The 26,418-nt window shown below is 40.2% G+C and overlaps 1 protein-coding gene across 2 annotated transcripts in view; it reads right to left on the bottom strand.

Moving 5' to 3' along the window:
• The window catches only part of PRKAR2B (protein kinase cAMP-dependent type II regulatory subunit beta), a 76,030-nt gene that overhangs the window by 24,674 nt on the left and 24,938 nt on the right, over positions 1 to 26,418 (bottom strand). For both annotated transcript variants that reach the window (XM_050969784.1, XM_050969783.1), the window contains exon 2: positions 21,679 to 21,714. In XM_050969784.1, the coding sequence (XP_050825741.1) occupies positions 21,679 to 21,714 (36 nt within the window). The remainder of the gene's footprint in view (positions 1 to 21,678; positions 21,715 to 26,418) is intronic.

The following is a 26,418-nucleotide window of genomic DNA, read 5'->3' as shown; positions in this document are numbered from 1 at the left end:
GAGTGTACAACGAAATGAGACAGATAAAATTTATCTGATTTCCACACATGATATAAGGCAATACCAAATGGCTCTGTTGCTGAGATCCATTGGACCAAACCATGGAACTATTTCAAGAATTTTAGATTAATTTGAATATAAACTAATTTGGAACAAAGCATGCTCGCTGGGGCTATCACTTCTCATGATACTGTAAAAAGTCTGTGAAGTGCCTACTCCTGAGGGGGTCACTAAACTGAAACTTTATCTAAGCATAATTAGGTGAAAACACAGAATGCCTGATACCTTGCAGTTCTGTATTAGCCTTTCAGACATAGAACATTTACACCAGAGATGCTATCCAAGCTGGAATAAAAGTAGGTACACTCAGAAAAAGTGGTCTGGCAATCAGAGAGACATGCATATCATAGAGATTTCCTCATACACAACAACCCAAAAATAAATTTCCCCTCCAATCCACATGACTTAGGGGATAGTGACTTTTGAGCAGTCAACTACCTAGCACAAATAACTAAGTGCTCAGAATGGCAGTGTAAAAATCTGAAGCTGGATAAAACCCAGGCAGCTTGTTTCTTCTTAATTATCAGGAAAGTGGTCTTCAGTTCATTAGGCAGGAACTGACTGAATCAGTCTTGGGAGCCCTGCCAAGACAGTCTGTTTCAGGATCAGCTGCTCGTGAAGGACAGTTACCTACTCTTGCTGTCAGTGCTCAGACTGCAATTCCCCAAACACTGCCTTCATAGTCATCACCTACCAAATACCAGGGTTGTGCTCAGCTACACAGCTCAGTAGCAAAACCCACATTTTGCCAGAGCTGGAAGACCTTGCCCAGCCTGCACTACACACTTGTGAGAATTCAGAGTCACACAATCAACTTTTCTACTGCATTTTCTCGTGGCCATCTGCTACCAGTGCTATTTCAAATGTGTTGAACGACAAGCTATTTCCTCAAGCATTTCTGAAAAAGTATCTAACATAACATGTAGCATCTTGAATGAGGTCCATGCCAATAGTGAGTCATAAAACCTCCCAAGGATTCTCTTTAAAAGTCCACATGGGGTTTATTCATATTTTAAAATTTCTTGCAATGAAGCAGAAGTTTCATCAAGATTCTACTAATCACTATGAAAGCTCTTTGAAGAAATGTGAGAACCCCCAAAAAGACATTTTTGGATAACTTTATCCCAGTTGAGTTATTAATGTGTGGACACCTTTGCACAAGTGTCTGAGCATTTTCTAGCATGTAAAAATGATAATTGTGATGTGTGGTACACGTCACAATATCACAGTACCTTCCTCTGCTTCAAAGCACTCTGGATCACAGCTAGCACACTCATTGTTGGGCCAAAGATGCACACTACTCCCTGAAGTCATAGGGGTTTGAATCACTAAGCAGGCTCCTTCACAGAAACCATCTATTCAAACTTCAGCACAAGGAGCTGAAAGAATTCCCTATTTTTAAATAGGGCACCAGAAATGAGCTTTAACTGAATTTCCCTAAGGACTTCCACAGTTTTTAGTCCTCTTTCTAGTCCTATTTCAGTTCTTTCAATATCTGTGTAGTTTATCATGATGGAGCTGAAAAAAACAACCCCATCCAGGCTTCTGGCTCATGGCAGGAGACAGTTTTGCTTGGTGTCTCAGGAAATGCTTGGTCTCATCCGTCTGGCTAGTGAAAACCAGCACAAACATGCATTACAGTGTCCAGAACACTGCAGGAAGTTATTAAACAATAAAATCATCACAAAAGTAGATTTACTTCCACTAGAAGAGTTTGCAATTATATATCATGCACTACAGTACCTCCTGCATAAGTCTTCCCACTACAGCATAAGGAGCAGCACAACATATAGCAACATACTGTACTCTGATGTTGACTTGTGTAACCTTCTGTTCCCATTCTCATACAAGCCCAGCAGTTCACAGTGCTCCAGTGTGTCATTTGGGATATATATAAAACATGCATAAATATTTGACAAGGTCTGAGCAGACACAGAGCTCTCTGCATACATTTCAACTTTATATTTGCTAATACTACAGAATGGAAACAGAACACAGAACTGCACCCAGCTCTTCCTGCCATATTTAGTATTTCATATCAAACCATACAGTGATGTGATTACATAGTATCTCAATCACAGATATTTTTTCTTATTGAGAAGTCAGCATGAGGAAGATATCAGAAAGACAATTATTTTCCCACTACAAAAGTAATCTCTTATGTACAATGTGAGCAAATATAAATTGCATCTGTTAAAGAAACACAATCTGAGCAATGCAACCTAATAATTGCTCATTTTGTTAGCCCTTGTAAAGAGGGTTAAAAACAAAAACTGTCGGGGACAGTGGTAGCACCTCTCAGAAAATGTATTTAAGGGAAAAGAACCTGCTATGCAGACAACAGCTGGAAGACAGGAGTGAAAATACATAAGAAAATCTGTGTCAAGGATCTCAAAGAGTTACAAAGACGAATGACACAAAAAGGTGGTGGTTGTTCTATGAAAGCACATACTTATAGCTATTTTTTATGCTAGTCTTTAAAGACAAAATCAAGATCTGATATCTACAAAAAGGATGTAGTGAGGAGAAGAAAATGGTTACAAAGAAAATAATTACTGATAACTGGAGACTTAAAGATATTAAAAGATTCAAAAATGTAGAAAAATATTTCATTAGGGGAGACAACAGAAGGTGACCCCCAAGACTCATGTAAAGAGTGGCTGTAGGGAGAGTAGAGACAAATCCAAAACTATGGACTCTGACAAGCTTGTCTCAGTGTCCTGCCAGGGGATTTGACCAATTTAAAACTTATTTAAACAGATAAGGTGAAAAACCTGCCAATAGTAGGTATTACAGTGTGATAGTATGGTACACAGAACAATCTATCATCCAGCAAAAGGGAGAAGGTACACATAATTCCAAACCTAGAACACACCTATGACCCTTTGGAATGATGCCTGAGTCATGAGTTCAAGAGTTCTTCAGCACCACGTGTCAAAGCCTGTGATCCCACATCCAGTGAAGATTTGGTCTGGGCAGCTAAGGGAGTGCAAAATTCCATCTCAAACAGGCTTCACAGAAAATCCTACACCCATATGGGATTTAAAACAGCAAGCTGAGAATAGGCACTTACAAAAGAGGTGGAATAGTCTTTTTTGAAAGAATGGTTGCTATAGCAAAGTTACCTTTGGTTTTCAACCTGTGGGACAAAGGGAAGGAAGCTTAAACCCACCTTTCCCATTTTCCAGAAGTGCCCTACATTCTACATTCCAAAGTACTCTGTAATGAGATGCTCCTCATTCCTCCTGGGCCCAGGCTGCTAGGCAAAATGAAATGAGAAGAAGCTAACAGAGCTTGTCTCCTGGAATTTCAGCATGCTGATTTTAGGTATGTTGGCTTTGGTAGAATGGGTAAGTCATGCTCACATAATCCTCTACAAGAAATATGATAAACCAAACTTACTAAATAGGTTCCAGATATAACAGGAAGACAGGTAGACAAAAAACATTAGGGAAAATATTTCTGCCAAGTTTTGAAACGGTTGATTTTGAACATCTGTTTTCTCAACAATTCCAGAAAATAAAGTCAACACTTTGTGCTGACAGGGTTCTTTTCAAATAGCCAAAGGAAGTTCAGAAGACAAACCAAAACTATGAAATAATATATATGCTGTTTTACTTTTTCATAGTCAAAATACAAAGTGCTGTAATGAAATAATACTGGTAACTACACACCAAGGTAAAAAAGCAAGTCCCACACAGCCATCAGTACTTGCTCACCTGCAGCTGCAACACCAGACAGACAACTGTAACCAGCCAAAAAATGGGCTACAAGTATTATCACTCCAAGAGCAGGGACAATAATCACCCTGAAAACACAGATTCCCACAATTATATTTTAATAATAGAAGTTGTCTGTAACTGCATGACTACTTAACACTCAGAACAAGAAAAAAGGCATCGAGGTCTCACAGAACTAATCTTTTTCTAAGAGGAAAAGAAACCCAAGCCTCCACTCATTTAGCTAATGACCTGTCACTACTTGAAACTAGTATTTCTCAGAAAGTCCTTAGTCAATGGTAAATGCAGACAGTGCACTCTGAGGACTTAAAAAAAAAGGGGGCATTTTTTTTTATTTTCAGGTTTCTAAACACCCTCCACCCCTCCCACACATAAACATTTGGCACCATTATGAACTAAATACTACTGTATGCAAAAGACTAAATGGGTAAACCCACAAACATACCTTTCTTTTTCCTGCATATTGTGAAACTAGTTTTATTTTTTCTTCTATCTATGGACCTTGCAGAATTCCACAGTGCTGTTTCACTCAATTTTGTTTGATACTATTGTAAGAGGATGCAGAATGGCTGGATGAGGTGTCATCAGCACACACAGGATGCTCCAAGGTGTATTACTCTTTTATGATGTTCACTATCCCTTAACTCCATTTTCTCAGTATTTACTTAAAACTACTCTGCACTTAAGGAAAAGATAAACCCCAGGAAAATAACATATGTCCTGGAGGAGTTCACTTGACAATATGAGCTCAGACAGCATCAGACTGACAAGACAGTTGGTTTGGACTTCCCAGTCTATTCCATACCTAAATGACTGTGATGACAACAGCATCCTTCTCCACCTGCAGCTGATCAAGAAAGACTGAGCTTTTTCCCCAAAAAAAGAAATTACTGAATTGCATGAATGGCCTCTTGACTTCTGCAGCAAATTTTTAATAATTACATCACATTATTTGGAAAAAGCTGAGCACATCTCCACAAATACTTTCCTGCTATATTCCAGTATTTTCCATTTTCCGCAGACTTTCTTGTTTTACACAAACCTCAACTCCTAGTCTCTTGCCTTAATACACAGGATCTCCACTGGAACCAGCTCTTGCATTCTCCTACACAACCAAGACCTCACACCATTTCAGCAGAAAATTAAACTGTAAGGCAACAGGAAAAAGCACATGGGTGCAATACAGCAAATTTCTCAGCAAGTGAATCCATATCAGAAAACCTCTGAAAAAAGTGCATTTTCCATTTTGAAAACTAAACATAAAATATGTGCTTCTAACTTAGTTTCCTCTTGAAATTGTGCTGTGCATGCAAAAGAGATCCACACTTTGAGGAAAACCATATACACGTGAAAATATTTATACTGAATGGAAGGGAGGAAATATTTTTATTTCTATTTTTACTTCATGAGAGAAGAGATGTGAGCTACAATTCCTTTAAATTTGAAAGGGCAAAATACTGAAGATCCTAACCTGAGCCAAACACTTCACATTTACTGAAACCAATATTCTAAGAAATCCTGTATCCCAGGCAACCACTTCTCACAAAATTAGAATTACAGCACAAATTAAAGAGTTAACATCACACTTTGCCAGGTGCTAGAATTCAGGTTTATAGCTCTTTTCTCCCAGGAAATGAAGTACCTACAGCTGCTTTTCAGCAAAAACTCTGTTAATTACCAAAGAATAAATGAACCCTTATTGTAAGACAGAGTGGCATCTAGCTTCTTTGGCCAAAACAATTATTTGTAACAGAATGTTCTTCTAGAGATCAAACTTAGAGGGAATGATGAAGACCATAGAGAAAGATGAAGGAACCCCAAGGAAATCGTATTCTTTTATCGATGTCTCATCTGTAAGCAGCAGTGCTAAAGAACTTCTTGATTTAATTTGTATACAGTTCCCTCCAGACTTGTGGAAATTTCAGGTTTAATGATTAAATAATCATTCAGTGTAAAAGTTACCAAGATAACAGCACAACTAGGAGATAGCAAAAATATTCTGGCTGAATGAAGCACACTGAGTTGAATGAATCAGGCTGTTGAGGTACTCACTGCTGGTATGCTAAATAAAGCTATTCTAATTATAAAGAAATAGAAAACAATACAAAACAATAAAAATTGAAAGCTACAAGTGTTGAAAATAAGCAGTGCCACACTTAGAATACTTTTATTCTAAGTGACGAATAAATTTGAAGGTACTACACTTAGTGTAAACATTCATAAATCAGTGTGGGTTTTTTTATACTCTCAGGAGCCTTTCAGTGGGCCAACCTCTAAAGCAAAGGGAAAGTTATTTACAACTAGGTGAAGCTCTCAAAGTTGCACAGTACACAAAGGCCAGTGTACAGATGATTCAGGTCTGGTGAATATTTTCCATCTTAGACATGCACAAAGAGAAATCAATAATATGAAGAAACTGAAAAGTCTGGATAATAATGGAATATACAGAAGAATGGTCAACAAAATATGGAAAAGCTCGAGGAACTGCAAAGAGCCAGATGCATAAAAGACAAAACTGCTATTGATTGTAGCTCTGAGCATGCTATTGGTGTTTGTATCCCAATGCCCCCAGTATCAGAGGGACCAGAAGTCATTACTGCTTTATGGTAAAAATTCTTCTATGTAGCTCATTTGAAACTATTTTCACAGAAACAGTTAGATTGGAAAAGACTTCTGAGATCAAGTCCAGCCTCTTACTGGTCACTACCTTGTCAACTAGACCACGGCACCCTCTTTTCTTGAACACCTCCAGGGATGGTGACTCCACCACCTCCCTGAGCAGCCCATTCCAGTGTTTAATAACCCATTCTGTGAAGAAATCCCTCCTGATGTCCGAACAAAACGGTGCCCACTGGCACAGCCTGAGGCTATGCCCTCTTTTCTTGTTGCTAGCTGCCTGGGAGAAGAGGCTGATCCCTTCCTGGTTACAGCCTCCTTCAGGCAGTGGTAGAGATCAATAAGGTCTCCCCTGAGCCCCCTTTTCTCCAGGTTGGACACCCCCAGCCCCCTCAACTCCTCCCTCCCAGAACTTGTGCTCCAGACTCTCCACCAGCTCCATTGCCCTTCTCTGGACATGCGCCAGCACCTGGAGTAGAGAGAGACCAACACCAAAAGCTGCTTAATATCTCAATGCTTAATATCTTGGTGTAGATTTGGTAAGCCAGGGCTACAAATTGTCAACACAGAAGTTTCATCCATATTATAAGACTTGGAGCTCCATGGGTTCCACTGGTCTCACCTTAATCATGACAAGTGTGGACAAAGACCCTTTCTCCAGGAGTCATCTTAGGAACCACATCCCAATCAGTTTTGTCCCAGAGATGCACAGATGGTGCTTGCCCCTGGCAGTGACCAAGAGGGTCACTGAAACCTCAGGCACCTGAACCAGGTGAGGCCTTGGTGGCTTTCCCTGCTCCACTCCCACGCAACACGGGCACCTGATGCCTCCCCTTGCAAATTTAGGAGAACAGCAAATAGAGCATTCATCAGGAATGCATCACTTTCTAAGCAATAAAAATAGTTCTCATACGGATCAAAGATGGAATTTAAACTTCTCAAGTCTCACAGCAATAGACATGAAATACAAAGATATTTCTGCTGTAAACAAAAAGAATGGGATCCACCATGCAGAAGAAAATCTGCCTAAGCAGAAAGTGGTTCACTCTGCAGAGTGGCTGCAGGATCTGACACCTCTCTGAACTTGTTACAGCTTGTGCTGTAACCCACTCCTCCCTCCAAGGACAAGAGAGGGTCAGGTATGGAGTCCCTCCAGGTACTGCCATGGGAAAATAATGTGTGATCTGCAGTAAGGAGGAGGAGGATAGAGACACTGTCAACAGTCACCTAGAGTATTGCCCACAGAAAAACACAATAATTTATTGATGATAACAAAACTATCTAAAATAGGCATGAATTCCTACTGTAACACACCTCGTAAGAAACAGGTTTTTCATATTTTCTTTTATTCTTTCTCAAGAACAGTTAAAAATAAAGTGTTTCTTATTATGCTGTCACCACTGAAAACCTAAGAAAAGGCTCAGTGTGAGAAGGAAGATAAAAAAATTCAGTGAATTGTTGATGAAATTTTAAGATCTTCCTCATCATATAAACCCATTCATAACTTCTCAGCAAAATACACTCACCTTTGAAAACTAAAAAATTGTTTAAATCAGTCAAACCTTCATTAAAAAAGTATAAATATTTCAACAGGTTTCAGTGGGTACAGCAGAAGGGTCCCAGCATATTTTCAAGCCCTCGTGAAGTTAAATGCTTTTAACATAATATACCCATAAGGGTGAAGCCTGATAATGATTCTGTCACTCTTAAAGACTTAGAGACACCACATAAAAGCACTGTACAGAGACATGGTAGCCTGTGGGACACAGAGAAGGGCAGATATACCAGAGATAAAGACTTTGCTCCCTCATGCTGGTACATCTGTCCCACCAGTATCTCTGCTAGGTCAAGGGACAGTTCCCAATACATGTCTGTGTCTGCCAACTAAAAGATCAATGACTCAGCTGTAAAACAGAATAGCAGGTCTTCACTGGACACAATCCTGCCCAAAAATAAGAGGACAACATGAATCATGCCCCTCCCATTCATTTTGTGCAGAACACAAAATGAAAACGTAGGTTAAAACCCCCCAAAAGTTATGATGCTAAACACTTGGTTGTTAGAGAAGTCGTACACGCACATCCCTGATGGCTGGTAACAAATTGCTTCCATTAATCCAGCCAGCCCAGGGTTATTCCTTCCCAGCCCATTATTCCTTTCCATTAAAAGCTTACACATACTGTACCCACCTGCACCACTCTGCAATTTCACAACCCAGTCATTAAAGTGTGTTGATTTTACCCTCAGGAAGGAAGGACAGTGGTAGTTTTCACTTTGAGTCATGAAACCAAGGCCAGGAAGAAAAATAGAGAAGTTTCACGAAAAAAAGTATTTGTTGAAAAATGGCAGATTGGGAAGTAAATACACAGTTCCTGCTGGCACCACTCGTATGATAAATGCACTAAGAAACCCAGTGGTTGGATGTGATTGCAACCAGTCTATAAATAGGGACAATTCCAACCGCTCATATAAATAATGCCTTTGCAAATGATCCCTCAGTCAAGTGTTTTGATTAAAGAGCCCTGCATGAGAAGTGTGAAATGAACAGAAATGCCCCTGAAATTGGCTTCCTCTCTTGCACAATACAACCACTCCCCACCTCAACCTCCACCCAACTGAGCACCTCCTTTCTCATTCAAATTGATGGGACATATTTTAGTGCTTGTAAAAAATAAGGACTAGTCTGGAATACAAAGGTCTGAAAATTCATGATAGAAAAGGTAACTCATGGTCAGTCAATTATAACTTTTGGTGTAGAGGCTTTTTTCCTATTTAATAATTCAACCCTAATGCAAAGCTTTTAAAGATAAATTTTAAAGCCATTTCGTCACATATACAGTTCTTAAACTAAAAGTCACCCAACATTGAAACTGATTTTGCTTCAGCTTTGAGAATGTCACAGATATTGAAAAACCTTCCTCCAACTCCAAATAAGAATGACATTATGGCCAGAGGTGAACCACAAATAGTGCATCCTAAGAATTATTTCCCAGAAATTTATGGATATGCCAGAATTTTGGCTATTATTGGCATTTTTAAGTAATCAAAATTATATCTGTCCAGTTACCTAAAGAGTCATAGTATCATTAAGGTTGGATCATCAAAGATCAATTAAGATCATCATTAAGATCATCAAATCCAACCTTTGACCAAATACCACCATACCCACTAAACATATCAGTGTCCCACATCAATTCATTCTTTGAACACTTACAGGGACTCCATCACTTCCCTGGGCAGCCTCTTCCAATGCTTCACCACTCTTTAGGTGAATCCATTTTTCCCAATATCCAATGTCTAATTCCCCTGAACTGAAGGTCATTTCTCCTCATCATTTGTGACCCGGGAGAAGACATTGACCCCCACCTGGCCACAGCCTCCTTTCAGGCAGCTGTAGAACCAATAAGGTCTCCCCTGAGCCCCTTTTCTCCAGGCTGAACAACCCCAGCTCCCTCAGCTGCTCCTTGCAGGACTTGTGCTCCAGACCCTTCCCCAGCTGGGCTGCCCTTCTCTGGACATGCTCCAGCACCTCCATGCCATTGCTGTAGTGAGGGGCCCAAAACTGACCACTAGCATGTCCTTGCCAACACCAAGTACAGGAGAAAAGAGTTTTTTAATGGAATAAAAACATTCTGTAGCTTGATAAACTTTACTTTTTTTTGGTGAAAAGTCAGCACACTCTTGAAAAATTTGCAATTAAAAGCAAACATTTCTAACAAGTGCCAGTGCACTGTATCACAATTTCAATTGTTTCCCCTCACCAACTTGATCACAAAAAAAACACACAAAAAAAAAATATTGGGAAATCATCACCACAACAACTGACAAAAAAAACCAGTTGGCAGCCCTGGGACTTTGTCTGCACAAGGTCTACCCAGAAAGAAAACATGTAAGAAATTCTACTTAGAAAGTCAGAATACATAAATAAATGATAGTATGTGACAAAATGGCTTATGGGTTTTAGGCAAGTATAGCAAATATCATTACTCAGTGGGTTGTATCTACTGTCATATTTTTTCCAAATTAATACAGTTTTTAACAAAATCATGAACATCGTGTTCCACTTAAACCATCTCTCTACACCAACAGTTACACACTCTATTTTGCTAGCTTCACCTTGTTTAAAAAGCTGGAAAACATAAACCATAAGGTTGTGTGCCATTCAATTAAGCGCTTTATATGTAAATTTCTCAGGACAGCTTTTTGTTCTATGTTATGTGACAGTAATATTCCACTGTTGTGGGGGCCAGGGCACCTACAGGAATTAAATTATTCCTGTTGCTTTTAATTTTAAATCTACAATTTCTTGACCATTCCACAGTCAAGTTCTGGGCAGAAGGTTTTAAGCAACTGGCTGCAGAGGCAGGTGAGAGGATTCCATGAGCTGCACGACAGCATCAGCAGGTACAGAGTGCTAGCATGGAGACATACATAGCTAACATCTGTGTCAGACTGCAGCAAAGCAGCCTCTAATAGCAGGCAGCCTTTGTCTCCTTTATGCAGCACAGCTTTTGTACCATCACATGTTTTAATCTTCCTTCCCTCTCAGGGCAGGTTTTCTGCAGAGATGGGAATGTGCACAGTGCAGGCAGTGAGGGTGTCACGCCCAACAAGCACTGCTGCTGGGCACTTGCTGGTGGGCGTACCACAAAGGATCTGAAATCCCACTTAATTGTTCTTTTTGACTGCATCAAGCATAGGCTTCCCACTCCTCTCTTCCAGGCCCTTGCTAACCCAGTGTTCAGCTATCGTCACACTGTGTTACTCCTGCCTCTGCTGTGCTACTGTGACAGCTGCATGACCACAGCTCTCCAACAGTATTTCAGTATTTTTTGCACGTGGACTGCGTTTCTTGAACAGACCCATAAGAACTGTACCCCTTTCCCTTCCTCATTCTTGCAACAGACCAATTTCCTGGATATCATATCAAAGAAGCCAACTGTGTTGATCTAATAAGCCCCATACATGTGAGGAAGAGCTATGGGGCATTCCATACTTGTTCTTCCTACACGGTTTGACTTGCACAGCTAAGAAATTCAATTAACAACATGTACAGCCTTCACCAACATGCAATAACATATTCGTGTCACTGGGCACTACTGAACCACAATGACAACTCAGATTCTCCCCTGTAATTACCCACGAACAAACTGATCCCAGGAGCACACCTCAAGAAGATCTTTTAGATTAGGATCTCATCTTTTCCAGTGTAATTATGCCGCACAGTAGGCGTAAGTATTTCTCTTTTTCCTTCTCAACTATTTAGCATTTGAAACATTCCTTCACTAACCATGAAAAAATATGACTGAGTCTGTGATATGCCTTAAAATCCTACAGAACAGTAGGGAAGCATTATATAGGGAGACATTTCTCCTGTGTTCTTTTTAAATACACACACACATTTTTGTCTGCTGTTGGCTGATTCTTTGAGTTCATCTATTTGAGCCCAAACCTCAAAGTCGTGATGGCTGGCATTCCCCAGGAACTTATTCCCAAATGGACAGCATAAATGGAGCAGTTTTTTTAAAACAAAGAACAAGATTAGTGCTTATCTTCTCAGTAAGGAAAAAGCCTGAAAAAATTAAATTGTGTCCTACACAACTATCCTTGATATTAGTATATTACTATGATGATATGTTGCTATATGTAATATATTACTGTGATGGGATAGACAAAAAAAAAATTAACAAAAGAGTAAGTGTACTCAGCTCTGGACCAATGAGAATAGGGGTGAAAATAGTACCCAAATCAACACTAACAGAAAAAAAATGTCTCTTCCTGTTGCTCACTGGCAAGGACATAAGAGACTAGAAAGCAATTATTATTTAAGACTTCCCTCTTTCAGTGTTCCAAGTGCCCAGCTCAGAGAGCACAGTTTTGCTACAGTACTGCTCCAATCAGAAGCTGTATTTCCAAAACGCAGACTGTGATAGCAGGAGAGAAAAGGCTGACAAGTAGGCTTGAATTTGTGCTTTAAAAGATGCACTCATCACTTACTAGACTGCAAGCAAAACAATGATAAGGACATAAACTCCCAATTTTGTTGCAGTGTGTAGCTGATGTTCAGAGGGAAAGATGGTTTCAAAGACTGACTGAAACTTTGAGTTTAGGCTGATGGGGGTTCCTCTTCTAAAACTGGTTTTTTGAAAGTGAATCTCCACATTATCATTATTTTCTCATGTATCTAGAGGGAAAGAGTTGGTGTTTCCATGAAATCTCAGGTTTAACAAGAAAACTAAACAAGGCTTTAACATTTCAATTTAATATTCCCTCTGACAAGTTCATTTTTCTTTATTTTCTCATGGAGTTCTGTTTCCTATTCTATGTAATAAATATATACGATTTTCCTCATGAATGGATTGTGGCATTGTAGCAAAGAAAAATTGTAGCAATTTTTCATTCTGGCATGCTCGTTATAATTCTTCACAATAATTGTGAAGACACCAGAAATCAATCTTTTTCACTTTCACGCAAAGCTGTTATTAGAACAAGAAAAGGAATTATTTACCTTAAACTCTTAAGGATGAATTCACATTAATACAACAAATACTGTAATTCCATTTTGAACAACTTGCTATGTAAAACATGCCTTGTCTTACTCATCTTTTATCCTTCAGAATAAATCTTCTATAGCATGAAGGTCAAACCACATGAAGTCACAGATGGAATGGAACTGTTTTGGAAAACTGGTAAGCAGACACAACAGCCTACAGATTCATGCTCTATCAGTTACAGTGGAGGGAGCATATCTTCCTAACCTAACAACACAAGTGTGGGAGAACAATATAGCACAGCAGCCAAAGAGGAGATTATCATAGACACAGATACTGAAATATTTTAGAGAAAAATGATCTGAACTATTAAATAATGACTATCAATACACACCTGCTTTAAATTTATTTTTAAATCCTTTCTCTTTCCTTCAGCAACATGGATACATTCTCATTCAAGAAAAAAAACCCACAATATCACTTTATTTGTTTCAAAATCATGAGTTATGAGCATCCTGATAAATGCATTTGAAGAATATTAACTTCTTTGATCATGTGTTATTTCGATCTCTGAGATTATCAATAATGAATACAAACTCAGAAGCAGGTGAAAACAGAAAACACAGTATGACTGTTGAGGTTTAAGAATTTAGTGCTCCCACTGAGACTCTCCAAGCCAACATGCCACTCACTCATTTCTCTTCTCCCTGCAGGGGGCCAGAGAGGAGAACTGGAGGCAAAAAAGGTAAAGATCATGGGTTGAGATTAGAGAAATTTACTGGAAACAGAAAAAAAGGAAAGAACAGTAACAGCAACAATATTAATAACAAAAGTGTGCAAAAAAGAGGGAGTGAATCACATGAAAAAAGTGCTCAGCACGGAGCTCAACTTGACTGCAGTTGCCCTGACCACTGCCTCCGGCTCCAAACCACCATTATCCAACCCTTGCCTCTGGTTCACAACTGGTGTTATCCAAGCGCTCCCTCTGGCTCACAACCAGCACTATCCAAGCGCTCCCTCCGGCTCACAACCAGCGCTATCCAAGCGCTCCCTCCAGCTCAGAACCAGCGCTATCCAAGCGCTCCCTCCGGCTCAGAACCAGCGCTATCCAAGCGCTCCCTCCAGCTCACAACCAGCGCTATCCAAGCGCTCCCTCTGGCTCAGAACCAGCGCTATCCAAGCGCTCCCTCTGGCTCAGAACCAGCGTTATCCAAGCGCTCCCTCCGGCTCACAACCAGCGCTATCCAAGCGCTCCCTCCGGCTCAGAACCAGCGCTATCCAAGCACTCCCTCCGGCTCGGAACCGGTGCTATCCAAGAGCTCCCTCTGGCTCACAACCAGCGCTATCCAAGCGCTCCCTCCAGCTCACAACCAGTGCTATCCAAGCGCTCCCTCCGGCTCAGAACCAGCGCTATCCAACCGCTCCCTCCAGCTCAGAACCAGCGCTATCCAAGCACTCCCTCCAGCTCAGAACCAGCGCTATCCAGCACTCCCTCCAGCTCAGAACCAGTGTTATCCAAGCGCTCCCTCCGGCTCAGAACCAGCGCTATCGAAGCTCTCCCTCCAGCTCACAACCAGCGCTATCCAAGCGCTCCCTCCAGCTCGGAACCGGCGCTATCCAAGCACTCCCTCCAGCTCAGAACAGAACCACCACGCCGCCCCCTCCACCACACTCACTCACTCGGACCAGGCTCCAGCACAGCCCATGGCACAGTCCCAAACAGGACCATTCCCAAACAGCACTATGGGTGAGGCCACGCTGCTGGCTGCAGGTAGGGCTGATGTATGAACACACCTTCCCACACCCATCTTATATACCAGTTACATACAAAAATGAATTTAAAGGTATTAGACAATCAGTCTGACAACTTGATACCTTGCTTGTTTGCCTGAGCTCTTCCTCAAACAGGCTGGGGAACAGTCCCTAAAGACAAACTTGATTCGTATTTCAACACCAATCTCTGGTTTATGTTTCATAGGTGTGAAACAAGACCAGGCCAAAGAGCTGAAAAAACTACAATGATTAATTTTATTGATGCAAAACCACATGCAGAATGCCTTTCAAAGGTTATACCAGGACAGCAGGAAAAACTACAATTTCCTATAAAGAGGGATACACAGTAATTTGCGAACTCAAAACACAACTCTCCCATTTTCTAAATAAACAGTTGCTATCTAGCTTTACCAACTTGTGCAATTTAAAAATGATTACTCTGCACATTTTAGTCAGTTTATAAATGCAGTCAAGAAATATGTGATTGCAAAGACATCTAAACAAACACGAAAATACAGATGACATTTCAATAAATCATCTAAACCATCTATCTAAATCATCTATTCAGTGCTGCAGTATGAACTGCACCTCTATTCCTTCAAGAAAAGGTGTTACCTTTCTTTAAAACTTCTGAGATAACACAACATTCCTGCGCAGTTTAGTCTATTGCTTTACTAAGTATTTAGTCCAAGAGTTTTCCTGAAGACATAGTGTAAATATTTGTGTGTGTAAAAACGAAGCCAATTGCTATTTGTTTACTTCCTTCATTCCCTGCCACCTCCTTGGGACAAATATTGAGAGCCCTCTCTATAGCAACATATCACAGAGCACAAGGCTTACGTACTTATTCCCACCATCTCCCTATTCCCCTTTCTTTGCCTTTTTTCCTCCCTTCCTCCACCACCTCAAACTTTGCCCTAGAGTATGCATCTACAAAATCTCTTCTTTTATTAAGCCTTAAGTGTTATGACAAAAACAGCTTAAACTTAGTTGTATCTAAAACCTGGCACTGCATTGATTTGCAACAGTTTGCCTATTTCTGTAACTCAGCTCCATCAATGGGCTCTGAAAAATTCATGTTCAACCTCTGCTCATCCTATATACAAGAAAACATTTTGATACAACCTAGAATCTTCAAGTTTTGGAGTTTTAAAAGCAGAATAAATGAAAGTTGAATATGAACCACTTAAAAACTTCCTGAAGTAATGCAGATAGCCTAAATTTTCTTTTGAGCAAGAATACTACTGTCCAACTATACACGGTAGTATGGAGGAGTTTTTGTATACAGGCAATGCAACTGAGAGAAGAATAAGTTACATGGGCAGAATCTGTCACTAGAACAGCCAAAACAGCTGAACCTGGAAGGAGGCAGAAGGGCTTCCAAGCACACAGGCCCTTCTTCAGATCTGCATCAAAAGCAACAAACCTCAAGGTAACAACAGGACAGGAACAAACACTCCCCAGTTTAACATTATGATGTAATTTATCAATCATTCTGAATGAAAACAGTGGTTAGGAGTAGAGGCAAATGTGCGTGTTCTTTAAGCATCTCTAGGCCTATGTTAATACTTCATTTTTCTACAGGAACTTTTCTCAAATTGCCAGAAAATATAAGAGGAAACAAGAGCAAATTAAACTCCTGTTTCTGTGACTGTCTCTTTGGCAGAGGAAATGCACAGCAAATAGTCTTTGCAAGAAGAACTAAAGAAAGGAAGATGGATCAATTAATTATGGATTGCATGGGAAACAGCCTTTATCACTGACTTTCCACAGAGCCAGAAGTGTTGTGGGGCAGACCACTGAGATCAGCTCTTCATTCCCAAGAGCCAGAGTCAGCAGTGTCCAGGCAACCAGGAGGGCCAAGCACGTCCTGAGGGCATCAGGCACAGCATCAGCAGCCAGGCAAGGCAGGGGATTGTCCTGCTCTGCTCTTGGGCAGCCTCACCCCAGTGCTGGGGGCAGGGTAGGGTGTCTGAACACTATAAAGATCTAAAGCTGTTATCCCAAAGGGGGGCTATGAAGATGGTGAAGGGTCTGAAGGAGAAAGCCAAGGAGTGGATGAGGTCACTTGACTTACTGAGCCTGGAGGAGACTGAGGGGAGACTTCACAGCTCTCTACAGCTTCCTAACAAGGGGAAGGGGAGGGGCAGCCACTGATCTCTTCATTCGGGTGACCACTGACAGGATCCAAAGGATCAGCATGAAGCTGTGCCAGGGAGGTTTAGGTTGGCCTTTAGGAAAACTTTCTTCACTCAGAGGGTGATTGGGCACTGGAACAGGTGCCCCAGGGAAATGACCACAGCACCAGATGTGATGGAGCTCAAAAAGCATCTGGACAATGGTCTTAGGCACATGTGGTGGCTCTTGGGACAGGAGTTGTACTTTCCTGCCAACTTAGGATATTCTATGACATATGTGCTTTAAGCAGGACCAGGACCAGCCTGAAGCACAGCATTCTCCCTGATCCAGTGGCTCTAAGGTGCCTATAGCTCAGTGCACCACAGCCTTGTTGCTATTCAGCAAAGGATTTGAGTGTTACAGTGATGGTAATTGTCAGAAGGACTCTGACAAGGCACAATATGCCTTCTTTACTGCACTCAGCTCATGCAATGTAGATACAGTCTCAAACTCTTGACAGCACTTTTTCTTCTGGTTTTCCTCATCAGGACAATGGCAGCCTCAGTGCTTAACTGAGTTTTAGTACTGGATACCACTGCATGTCAGCTGTGTCCTCGCTTCTCTCAGAAATGTGACATATTGGACATTCCAAATTTGGGATTAACTACATGTATGTAATGAACAACGGTGAATCCAACATCTCCTGAATTCTGTTTGGGGAATATTCATCACTCAGAAGCAGCAGAACCAGTGATTCTTCTTGAAGAACTGGAATTATTGGTTCAGCAATAAAGTTCTTCACTCTTCTTTCTTCTGTCACTTGATATGCTTCTATAACACTGCATCCTACCTGAGCATTTCAGAGGGGACTTCACAGTTATTTAATTCCACACCATTATTTTTGGTACAACCCCAGCTTCTGCCTTACTCAATAAAAGGGAACAGCACTTCATTTCAGTATGCTGCCTTTCTCTGACAATTTTTAATATGCCACAGGAAAGTGGGTGCCAATCTTTTTAAGAAAAACTCAATATAGTTGAGTTGATTGAAAATCACAAGTGAAATATTGTTCCTAGGGACATTTTCTATTCTTGGCCAGAATGTCAATTTGCTTTTCCTAAATACTACTTTATATTTAACCATTTAATTTGATATCACCTATGCTCTTCCATAATTTCAGAAAGCAATTAGCCATTCTTTCACTAAAAGGACTCCTGTAGTCTAAATGCAGTAAAATTCACCATGCTACTTAAGTACATTGCCATGCTTCCTGTAGGAATTATTAAATTGAAAAGCAGCAGTAATATATATAAATGCTACTCTGGGCATGACTAATCCAGTCCACACAATGGTTCAGGATACTGCAGACCAAAACTCTCATTTTGTCACTTTCTTCCTAATGGCAACTTGCACAAAGAAGAAGAAGAATAAATTGTTCTGGCATACTTGCTCCCAGATTTTCCCCTGTATGACGCTGCACAGAACCTCCCACATCCTGTCTGAAGGACAAAGGGGTGCCCTTCATGCTCCCCTTTTTTTCCACACCCAAGTCTCTTGATCGCCTCAACAGTTGTTTTCCTTTCTCTTCATCTCAGTGCCACCAGATTTGAAAAGAAAAATAAAGGATTAACTACTTGCAGCTGTCTCATTGTTCATTCTAGCTCTATAAAGTATTTTTAATCTCCTCTTCTTACTAAACTCCTCTTGTTAAGAGTGGGATATCTATTATTCTTTGTGCACAGCCTAGAACAATGGAGTGCATTATTAACTAGCCCGTGAGTGGCTGTCACTAGCACTGTAAGTGTATTTTTTATGTACAAGCCCACATTGCATATATACACGTACATATGAATAAACACACATCAGAGATATCTAGTTAGGTAGCTCAATAAATTTTAAGAACTGGAATTCCAGAACAGCTAATTTATCCTAGCTTACTTCTGCTTTTTTCCTCTACATACCAGTGACAGTTCATTAATACATTCTCAGCATGTTAACAGGAACAGCTGTTAAATAATAAATGCTGGGCTGTATTATTTTCAGTAGGTGCTTCAGCAATTAAGCTCTGGGTGCCTAATTTCTAGCTCAGTTAGGAAAAATAACTATATCTTATGCAACAAAGCAAAATACTAGGCATTACCCAAAGAGTAACAGAAATATCAAAATACCCATTGTAGAGAATTACTGTTCTCTGTGAGGAAATGTTGGAAACCCAATGCAAATCAACACACCAGAACCTCCTGTATTTCTGCTTTATTTAAATCAATCCACCCTCAGGCAGCACAACTCCTAGGTCTGTGCAAGAGAAGTAGAGAGAACCTATGGGCAGAGGCATGACAAAAAGGCACCCTGAAGTCACACGCTCCCAGAATCAGTCTGCAATACCATTAATCAGATGCAACATGAAACCCCATTCTAGAGCTAACTCTCCTAATATTCACCACTAGCTTGGAGAAATAATCACCAGGAGAAAATCTTCAAAAGCAGTTAAGATTCTACAATATTGCACATTTCAAATTTTAAAATAACTCTTAGCCAAACAGCCTAAAATTAGGAGAAGATCTTATTTGAGGGAAAAAAAAACCCCTACATTTCATTTGGTCTGCCTACATAATACATATGGCATTTCCTCAACATGAGAATCAGCTTTGACTACAGAAGGCCATGAAGCTACCAAGCATAAAAAAAACCCAAACCCAACAGCTACTAGCTAGCTTTTCCCCTTGTGTCTTGATTGCCTTAATCTACATAGACAACTGTTCAATTAAAAACAAGGTATTTCAAAACATGGTTAGGATTGCAAACATTCCTGTGAAATGTTTATATTATCAGCATATTCTGACTTATGTTTTAATTTTATATTTTTACAATCAAGTTTCTTAAATGTACTGTACCTCTCTGACAGCAATTTATCACTTAAGAAGAAAAGTAAGAACTATCACCTTTCACAGGCTTTCTTGTTTGAAAAAATAGTCATTTTAACTATGAAAGCCACCACTAACTTAATAAAATAGTACACATAGTGGACTGCAGCATTTCCTTGTTCTAGCTTGAAATGTATTCACATGATTTACATCTGATTTACTACACCACCTGACTCGTTATTCTGAATAAGATAACTGCTCTATCTCTCCACAACAAGACCAAAATACATGAAATATTCGTTCCCCACAGAAATTATTTCCCCAATAATTGCACAAAAATTTCAGACTTATAACATGCTTCTAGTTTCCTTTTGAAAATAGATGTTAATTTAATTTAATATTAAATAAACATTAAGAATAACTGATTGGGGGCTTTTTGTGTGTAAGTACAAGCTTTTTAAACAATCAAACTCTCTGAATGCAAAAGCTTATCACACATCTGTTAGAAGGACTGCATTCATTACTGTCAGCTATCAATCAGTCACAGTAGAACTCTCCTTAAAACATGAAATGTGATTTGCATAGAGCCCTGCTCACTGTTGCTGAGCACTAGTTAACAAATCATTCCTTTCATTTCAAGCTACAGTACCTCATGAAGCATTATCATAACTTAAAGCATCAGAATATTTGGAGTTAATTACATTTTCTCGCTTTGTGCTACATATCAGGCACTGGCACAGGTTGTCCAGAGCAGCTGTAGATGGCCTATCCCTGGAAGTGTCCAAGGCCAGGCTGGGCAGGGCTCTGAGGAACCTGGGATAGTGGAAAGGGTCCCTGCTCATGGCAGGGGGTTGGATCTGGGTGATCTTTAAGGTCCCTTCCAACCCCAACCACTGTGTGATTCTATTAGATGCTATGCACCTGCAAACCTCCTTTTTTCTCTGCAGTTCCTCAATAATCCTGAGGATTTTCACTAGTATTTTTATTTTGACAAGGGACTACCTGGCTGAGGTTGTAAAAAGCAAAACTAGAAGTCTGGATAGAATTGCTGTATTATGAAATACATTTATTAAAAATGACCTGAAATTGAAAACAAAGAGCATTTTATACTGAAAATGGCATACTGCAATGACTAGGAATAGCTCACATCTCCTGCTCTCCTGACTCTCATGAGTCAGCCATGAGTCTCACTACATTTCATGGTGACTTTTATGCCACATTTTCAGATTCACAGTACTTCAAACAAGTAAGATCCAGATTCTGGGGCTCACAATTCAGGGAAAAAAAGCTCTCAAAAATTAAGCCTAAAGGACATGATACAGTAGAACAAGGAAAGGCCAAGAATATTAACTTTAAATGATACATAATGTGGAGGGATCTGTTACATGCAATGGAAATAAGGTAAAGAGTCCCCTGAGCCAGCAAGAACCAAGTTAACTTGAAGAATGCACAAGCCAGCACCAGGTGAGGCAGGTGCACACCCAACACAAGCACACAGCACCACCACAGGAACGGTGCCCCCAGACCCAGTGTGCCAGCTCTGCACAGCACAACAACACAGCACGCACACAAACCAGCCTGGCTTTGGAAAACACTCAGATTTCCAACACAGCTCAACACTGCTTCATGCACAGATGATCACGAAACTGCAGTTTCAGGCTGTCTGTGGGGTAAAAGCAAGGTAACCCTGCTGACATTCAGGTTACATTCAGTTCTTGCTTTAAGCCCTCAGATCTGCCAGAACTGAAATTATTTTCTTTAAAGGGGGGGGTGTTTAAAAAAAGCTTAGGTTTTAATAAATTCCACAGCAACAAGAAGGGCTCCTGCAAGTTACATGACCTGTAACCTTGGCTACATTTTTCAGAGAAGCAGGTAACAAATTAGAGGTTAGCCCAAGTCCCAAGATCTTTAAAGAACTTTGACAAATGTCCTATTCCATTTTACAGGGCAATCACTGTCAGCATAATGTATCAACTATTATGCAGACAAATGGAATTTCATGGAATTTCAGCTTACCTGATGCACGTCTGGTGAATCGGTTTACCGCTGGAGCTGAAAGAAAACAACATTCTGATTATTTTTCTAGTAATCAACTTGCTTTAAACACAACAATGTTATATTTCATTTGAAGTGTGACAACTACAAACACCAGATAAGCATTATTTTTGTATCTTTATAGGAACCCATTCCTATTCCCTTTAACTTTTAAGTAGCTTTGCAGGAGATGGTACATACTAACTAACAAGATTTCAAGACCATTTTTAGCTTTTTAAGAGTTACTGTTACTTATTGCTGCTCATGAGTGGATGTGAAACATTTAGATCTGCATCTCCATTATTTATTGAGTGCACAGAAATTGGCATCTTGCAAACAATAATACAAGCAGGGTATGTAAAAAAAAAAAATTACTTCATTTTTACAAAATATATCTATTGGAAATCTGGCACTAAAGATACTCCTATAGAGAAAAAGACTAATTTATAGTCCCATTAAAAGATCAACTTTTGTTTTGACTAACCTTTAAAACTCCTTAGGTAAGTCAATAACAATGCCAACCCCCACCAAAACCCCAGTGCAAATGTTTTATAGTGGCATCCTGGCACATCTCCAACTGCATGCTGCAAACATTTGTAATCAGACTCCTGTCTTGTTTCCAACTGGGAGAGACTGCAAAACACGAATTAAAACACATGGCTTTGCCTCTACTTCATTTCTAGGTTTCTTCAAGAGTTACTAGAGATAAAATAGATAAATAGTTTTATGTTTTGCCTTCCAAATACAATCTTCAGACTTCTAATTAGTGAAAACCACTGGTCTTGAACTCTACTTTCATGTGATGTATTAACTGCTGGAATAAAGAGCAAGAAGAAAATCTGAATGACCTAATTTCAAATGTGGGCAGCAGCCACATTAAAAATGTATGCCCTTACAGTGCTTATTAATATTCAACCTTAAAAACTGCTCTTCATGTTTACACAGAACTGAAAAATGAAAAAAATTAACCTTCTTTATTTTAACCCACTAAATTTTACATGGGAGTTATGCATCATGTCTTGAACACCTAAGCCAAGAGAAAAAAATTGCTGAGAAAAGAGAAGAGACAGTAACAACAGCCTGAGATGCAAACTGACTTCTTATTCCTTTGGGGACAAAAAACCAGAGCAAAGCTATAACTTCTGAACCACAGACAGAGATGGTTTGTACAAGGACATACAGGAGGGACAGGTCCAAGTGGCAAAAAAATACACTGGGAAACCCAAGTACAGTGGTTTGGAGTGATAGCCACAAGGAAGGAAACCTCTGGATAATAAGTTGTTACAAACCCCAAACACATACACAGATGAGCACAAGAGTAACAGAACCAACAAAATTACTCTGAAACATGAATTCTAATTCCCCCAAACAATTTTTCTTTAAATAAAAAGACAAAAAATGCAGACACATTTTTATCAAAACAGCACATTTTATGCAACTGCAGTTTTGTAATATGGGGGCTGTTTGATTCCTCAGAACTGTTTGTTTTGTCACCACTGTTCTGGGCCAAATTCATTTCAGGACATCAGTCATGACTGTCACCATCAGATGGCTGAGTTGTTTCCTCAAGCAAGTAAATTTGCAGCAGGTCTCGGCAGATGTGCTCATATTTAAAAAAATTGGAATCTGACATATTTCTAACAAGAAAGCATAAAATAATGTTTTGCTCCCATTCAGAAGCTGTCCCCAAACTCAGGGAGGGCTTTGGCTGTCAGTTCTGTATATAATCTGTAGATATGAAGATTTAGCTCCTCTAGACAGCTACCTCAGCACATTGGAAAAAAAAAAAAAAGGAACATGTAGCACAAAACTAAAATAATTTGAAACAAGTTACTGGGATTGTCAAAGAAAAAGGTTCTTTTTCAGCTACATAATTGTAAATTCACTCTTCTATTTGGCTACAAGATGCTTAGTTTATTGTGCAACACATTTTACAAATTATTTACTGTTAGGAAAAAAAATAGCAAGAATGTCAGAACCTTATCAGCAATTATTTTTGAGCTTATGTGAATAATCAGTGTTTCAGCAGCAACCAGACAAAGCCTTCCTGCCCAGACTGGGATTTCATGGAGGTCATCCAAATGTGTTACTGGGAGATTTAAAACAGAGCCCACAGTTCTTTGTTATGGAGCAAGTTGAACTACTCTCCATTTTTCTGGTAGCAAATCACAATATACTTCTGTTGTCCAGAAAGGTGGAAAAATTAGCATACAAGAAAGTCTCAGATAATAATCAGCCCTACAGGAATTTAGGTGTTTTCTGTACCAAGTAGATGAGTGGTCAACCAGGTCATGTCTGGCAGGATAAGCATAGTAAAGTGGGCAAAAGAAAGTCTCAGAGGTATTTTTCTTGAGGCATAAAACAAATACTAAATTATCTTTCAAACATGTCAGAAGTGGAAAGTCTTGTCTCAGAAACAAATGGACAAATCAATGGCAGAAATATTCAGTGAGGGATAATAAATGCTCCTCCTGGAGCCACATTGCATCAGGAACTGCAGAGAGATTCCCAGGGTAGAAACACTACCTCTTCTGCCTGTGATTACCACTTTTTCTGGATGTCTATTTTTAGCCACCATCCTCACTGAGACCTGAGTTAGGCTGACTCTTTGGTTTGGACTGAGATGACTGTCCTGATTCACACAGCGGTACCCAGAGAGACACGGATGCCAAGAGACAGCCTTGGAATCCAGGCTGAATTATGAGGGCAGCTTTGAAATCCCACTCACAGGACACAGGAATACTGTGCTGAAATCCACAGGTTCAAGCCCCGAGCTACACACACACACACAGAAGTGGTGCTTAGGCATTGTGACTTCCACCCTGCTGCTGGTCCAGCTGCTTCCCAACACTCAGCTCCCCTCTCTCCTCTCAGCCATGGGCACACACAGGTTTCCCAGGACTCAGAGCAGGCACAGCAGAGAGCAGCTGGCTTTGTGCTCTGCAGGCTGCCCAAGGACTGCTCCCTACAAGGTGAAACCCAGGCAGCCTTGTGGGAGGGTTGCCCCATCCCAAACACCAGGCCAGATGCAGCACTGCTGACACAGGCAGCTCACAGCTCCGGCTTCCCAGCAGGAGTAAACCTGGAAGGGAATGAGGCAAAAACCCACAGGGCTACTGAAGGTAACTCTACAGCAAAAATAGACTTCATCTTAGAGTTTATAGTGACATCATGATGACGGCTGGTTCTTCAAAATGATTCAATTCAAGCAACTTGCTAGAAAAACAACACAGTAACTCAAGAGTGCCACACACATCCCCACTAACCTGTGCAAATACAGAAGGAACAAAACTCATGGATTGCAAAACCTCACCCTTGCAAAAGGCAGGATTTTTCCCAATAAAAGGCATAAACAGACACGCAGATAAATTCAGAACATGTCCAGTGACACTTAATATTTTGTTCAGTATTAGAAAGAGTGCTGCATCACAACAAATAATGTGCAGCTGCACACAGAGAATCTTGTTTACATGTATGATGTCACTTCAATATTGAATGTGGCTTTTCATGTTCTACTTTGTTTCAACCAAAATCTATTACAAACTTCACAGGGGAAAATTATCAGGGGGTGGGGTGAGTGTGTATGAGAGAGAGATGACAGAGGTCTGTATCCTGATAAGTTCTGACTAAATTACCATTTGAAAGTGCACAAACCTGTGTGACATATTCCAGTAGTTTGATTCTTAGCACTACGTAAGAGAGAATTCCACAATCTGTCACTTGTTAGCAACTGAAATTCACTTTTGAAAGTCCTTGCTCAGAGAACTGTATGGAAGTACAGCTTCTAAAATATTTTGGCAATATAGATCAAGCAAGTAAATATAAATAATTGACAAATGACCAAGAGCAGCATAACTTTGTAAGTAGATGAGGAAATGGGAGTCTGTGGGGTGGTTTGTAGAGAATCAAGACTAAGAAGATAATGCTATGAAAGGATCCTAACTGGGCATCCTCTATAGGGTTAACTTGTTCTGATAGCCTGAGCTGTCTCTTTTTGCAAACTCACAGTTTAAACGTTTTTGCTTCAGAAACTGCCAGAGATTCAGATTGTGCCAGATTGTGCCATTAATGTCACCTGGAATAAGAAGACATCACAGACATTAGATATGCAGCCTTCCTAAGAAGTCAGGGACTGTAAGCCTGGGATTCAAGAAGAGGCTCTGCCTATCAGGGGCTGTAAAGGACATGCCTGAGCACTCTGACAACCAGCCTGCAAACTGGTGCTTCCTGCAGGTCTGCAAACCACAGCAAAGACACATCCCCAGGTGTGCTGCAGAGAGCAGGAACCCTGCATGTGCCCAAGCCAGGGAGAGCACACCCCACTCCCTGCAGCTGCCCTGGGGGACAGAGGCCAACAGGAGACTGCTCACTCTCCTGCCACACTTACAGCAACTCAAGGTAATGCTCTTTTACAGAAAAACACACAAAGCCAAAATGCCTGCTCAAAGTGACACAGGCTGGCAGGGGATTTGTGATTAATCTTCAGTGTCAGTAAAAATTAGAACACTTTCCACAAGCCTCACTTTGAATTAACTACTACAATTTCTTCATATGGCAAAGGACTAAACCTCCTTAAAAAAAAAAAAGAAAAACTAATAAATAAAAAAACCCTCAAAAATTAAACTAAGCTATTACATGTTTCAAATCTTCAATTTAGCAGCCCATAGCTCCCCAGACCCCATCCTTATTTATAAAGCAGGAATACTGCTAATGTAGCTTAAT

Source organism: Serinus canaria, chromosome 1A (assembly GCF_022539315.1).
Source record: "Serinus canaria isolate serCan28SL12 chromosome 1A, serCan2020, whole genome shotgun sequence".
Classification (NCBI taxonomy): Eukaryota; Metazoa; Chordata; class Aves; order Passeriformes; family Fringillidae; genus Serinus; species Serinus canaria.
Note: the sequence above shows the minus strand (reverse complement) of the source record. Positions and strands in the feature narration are given on the sequence as shown.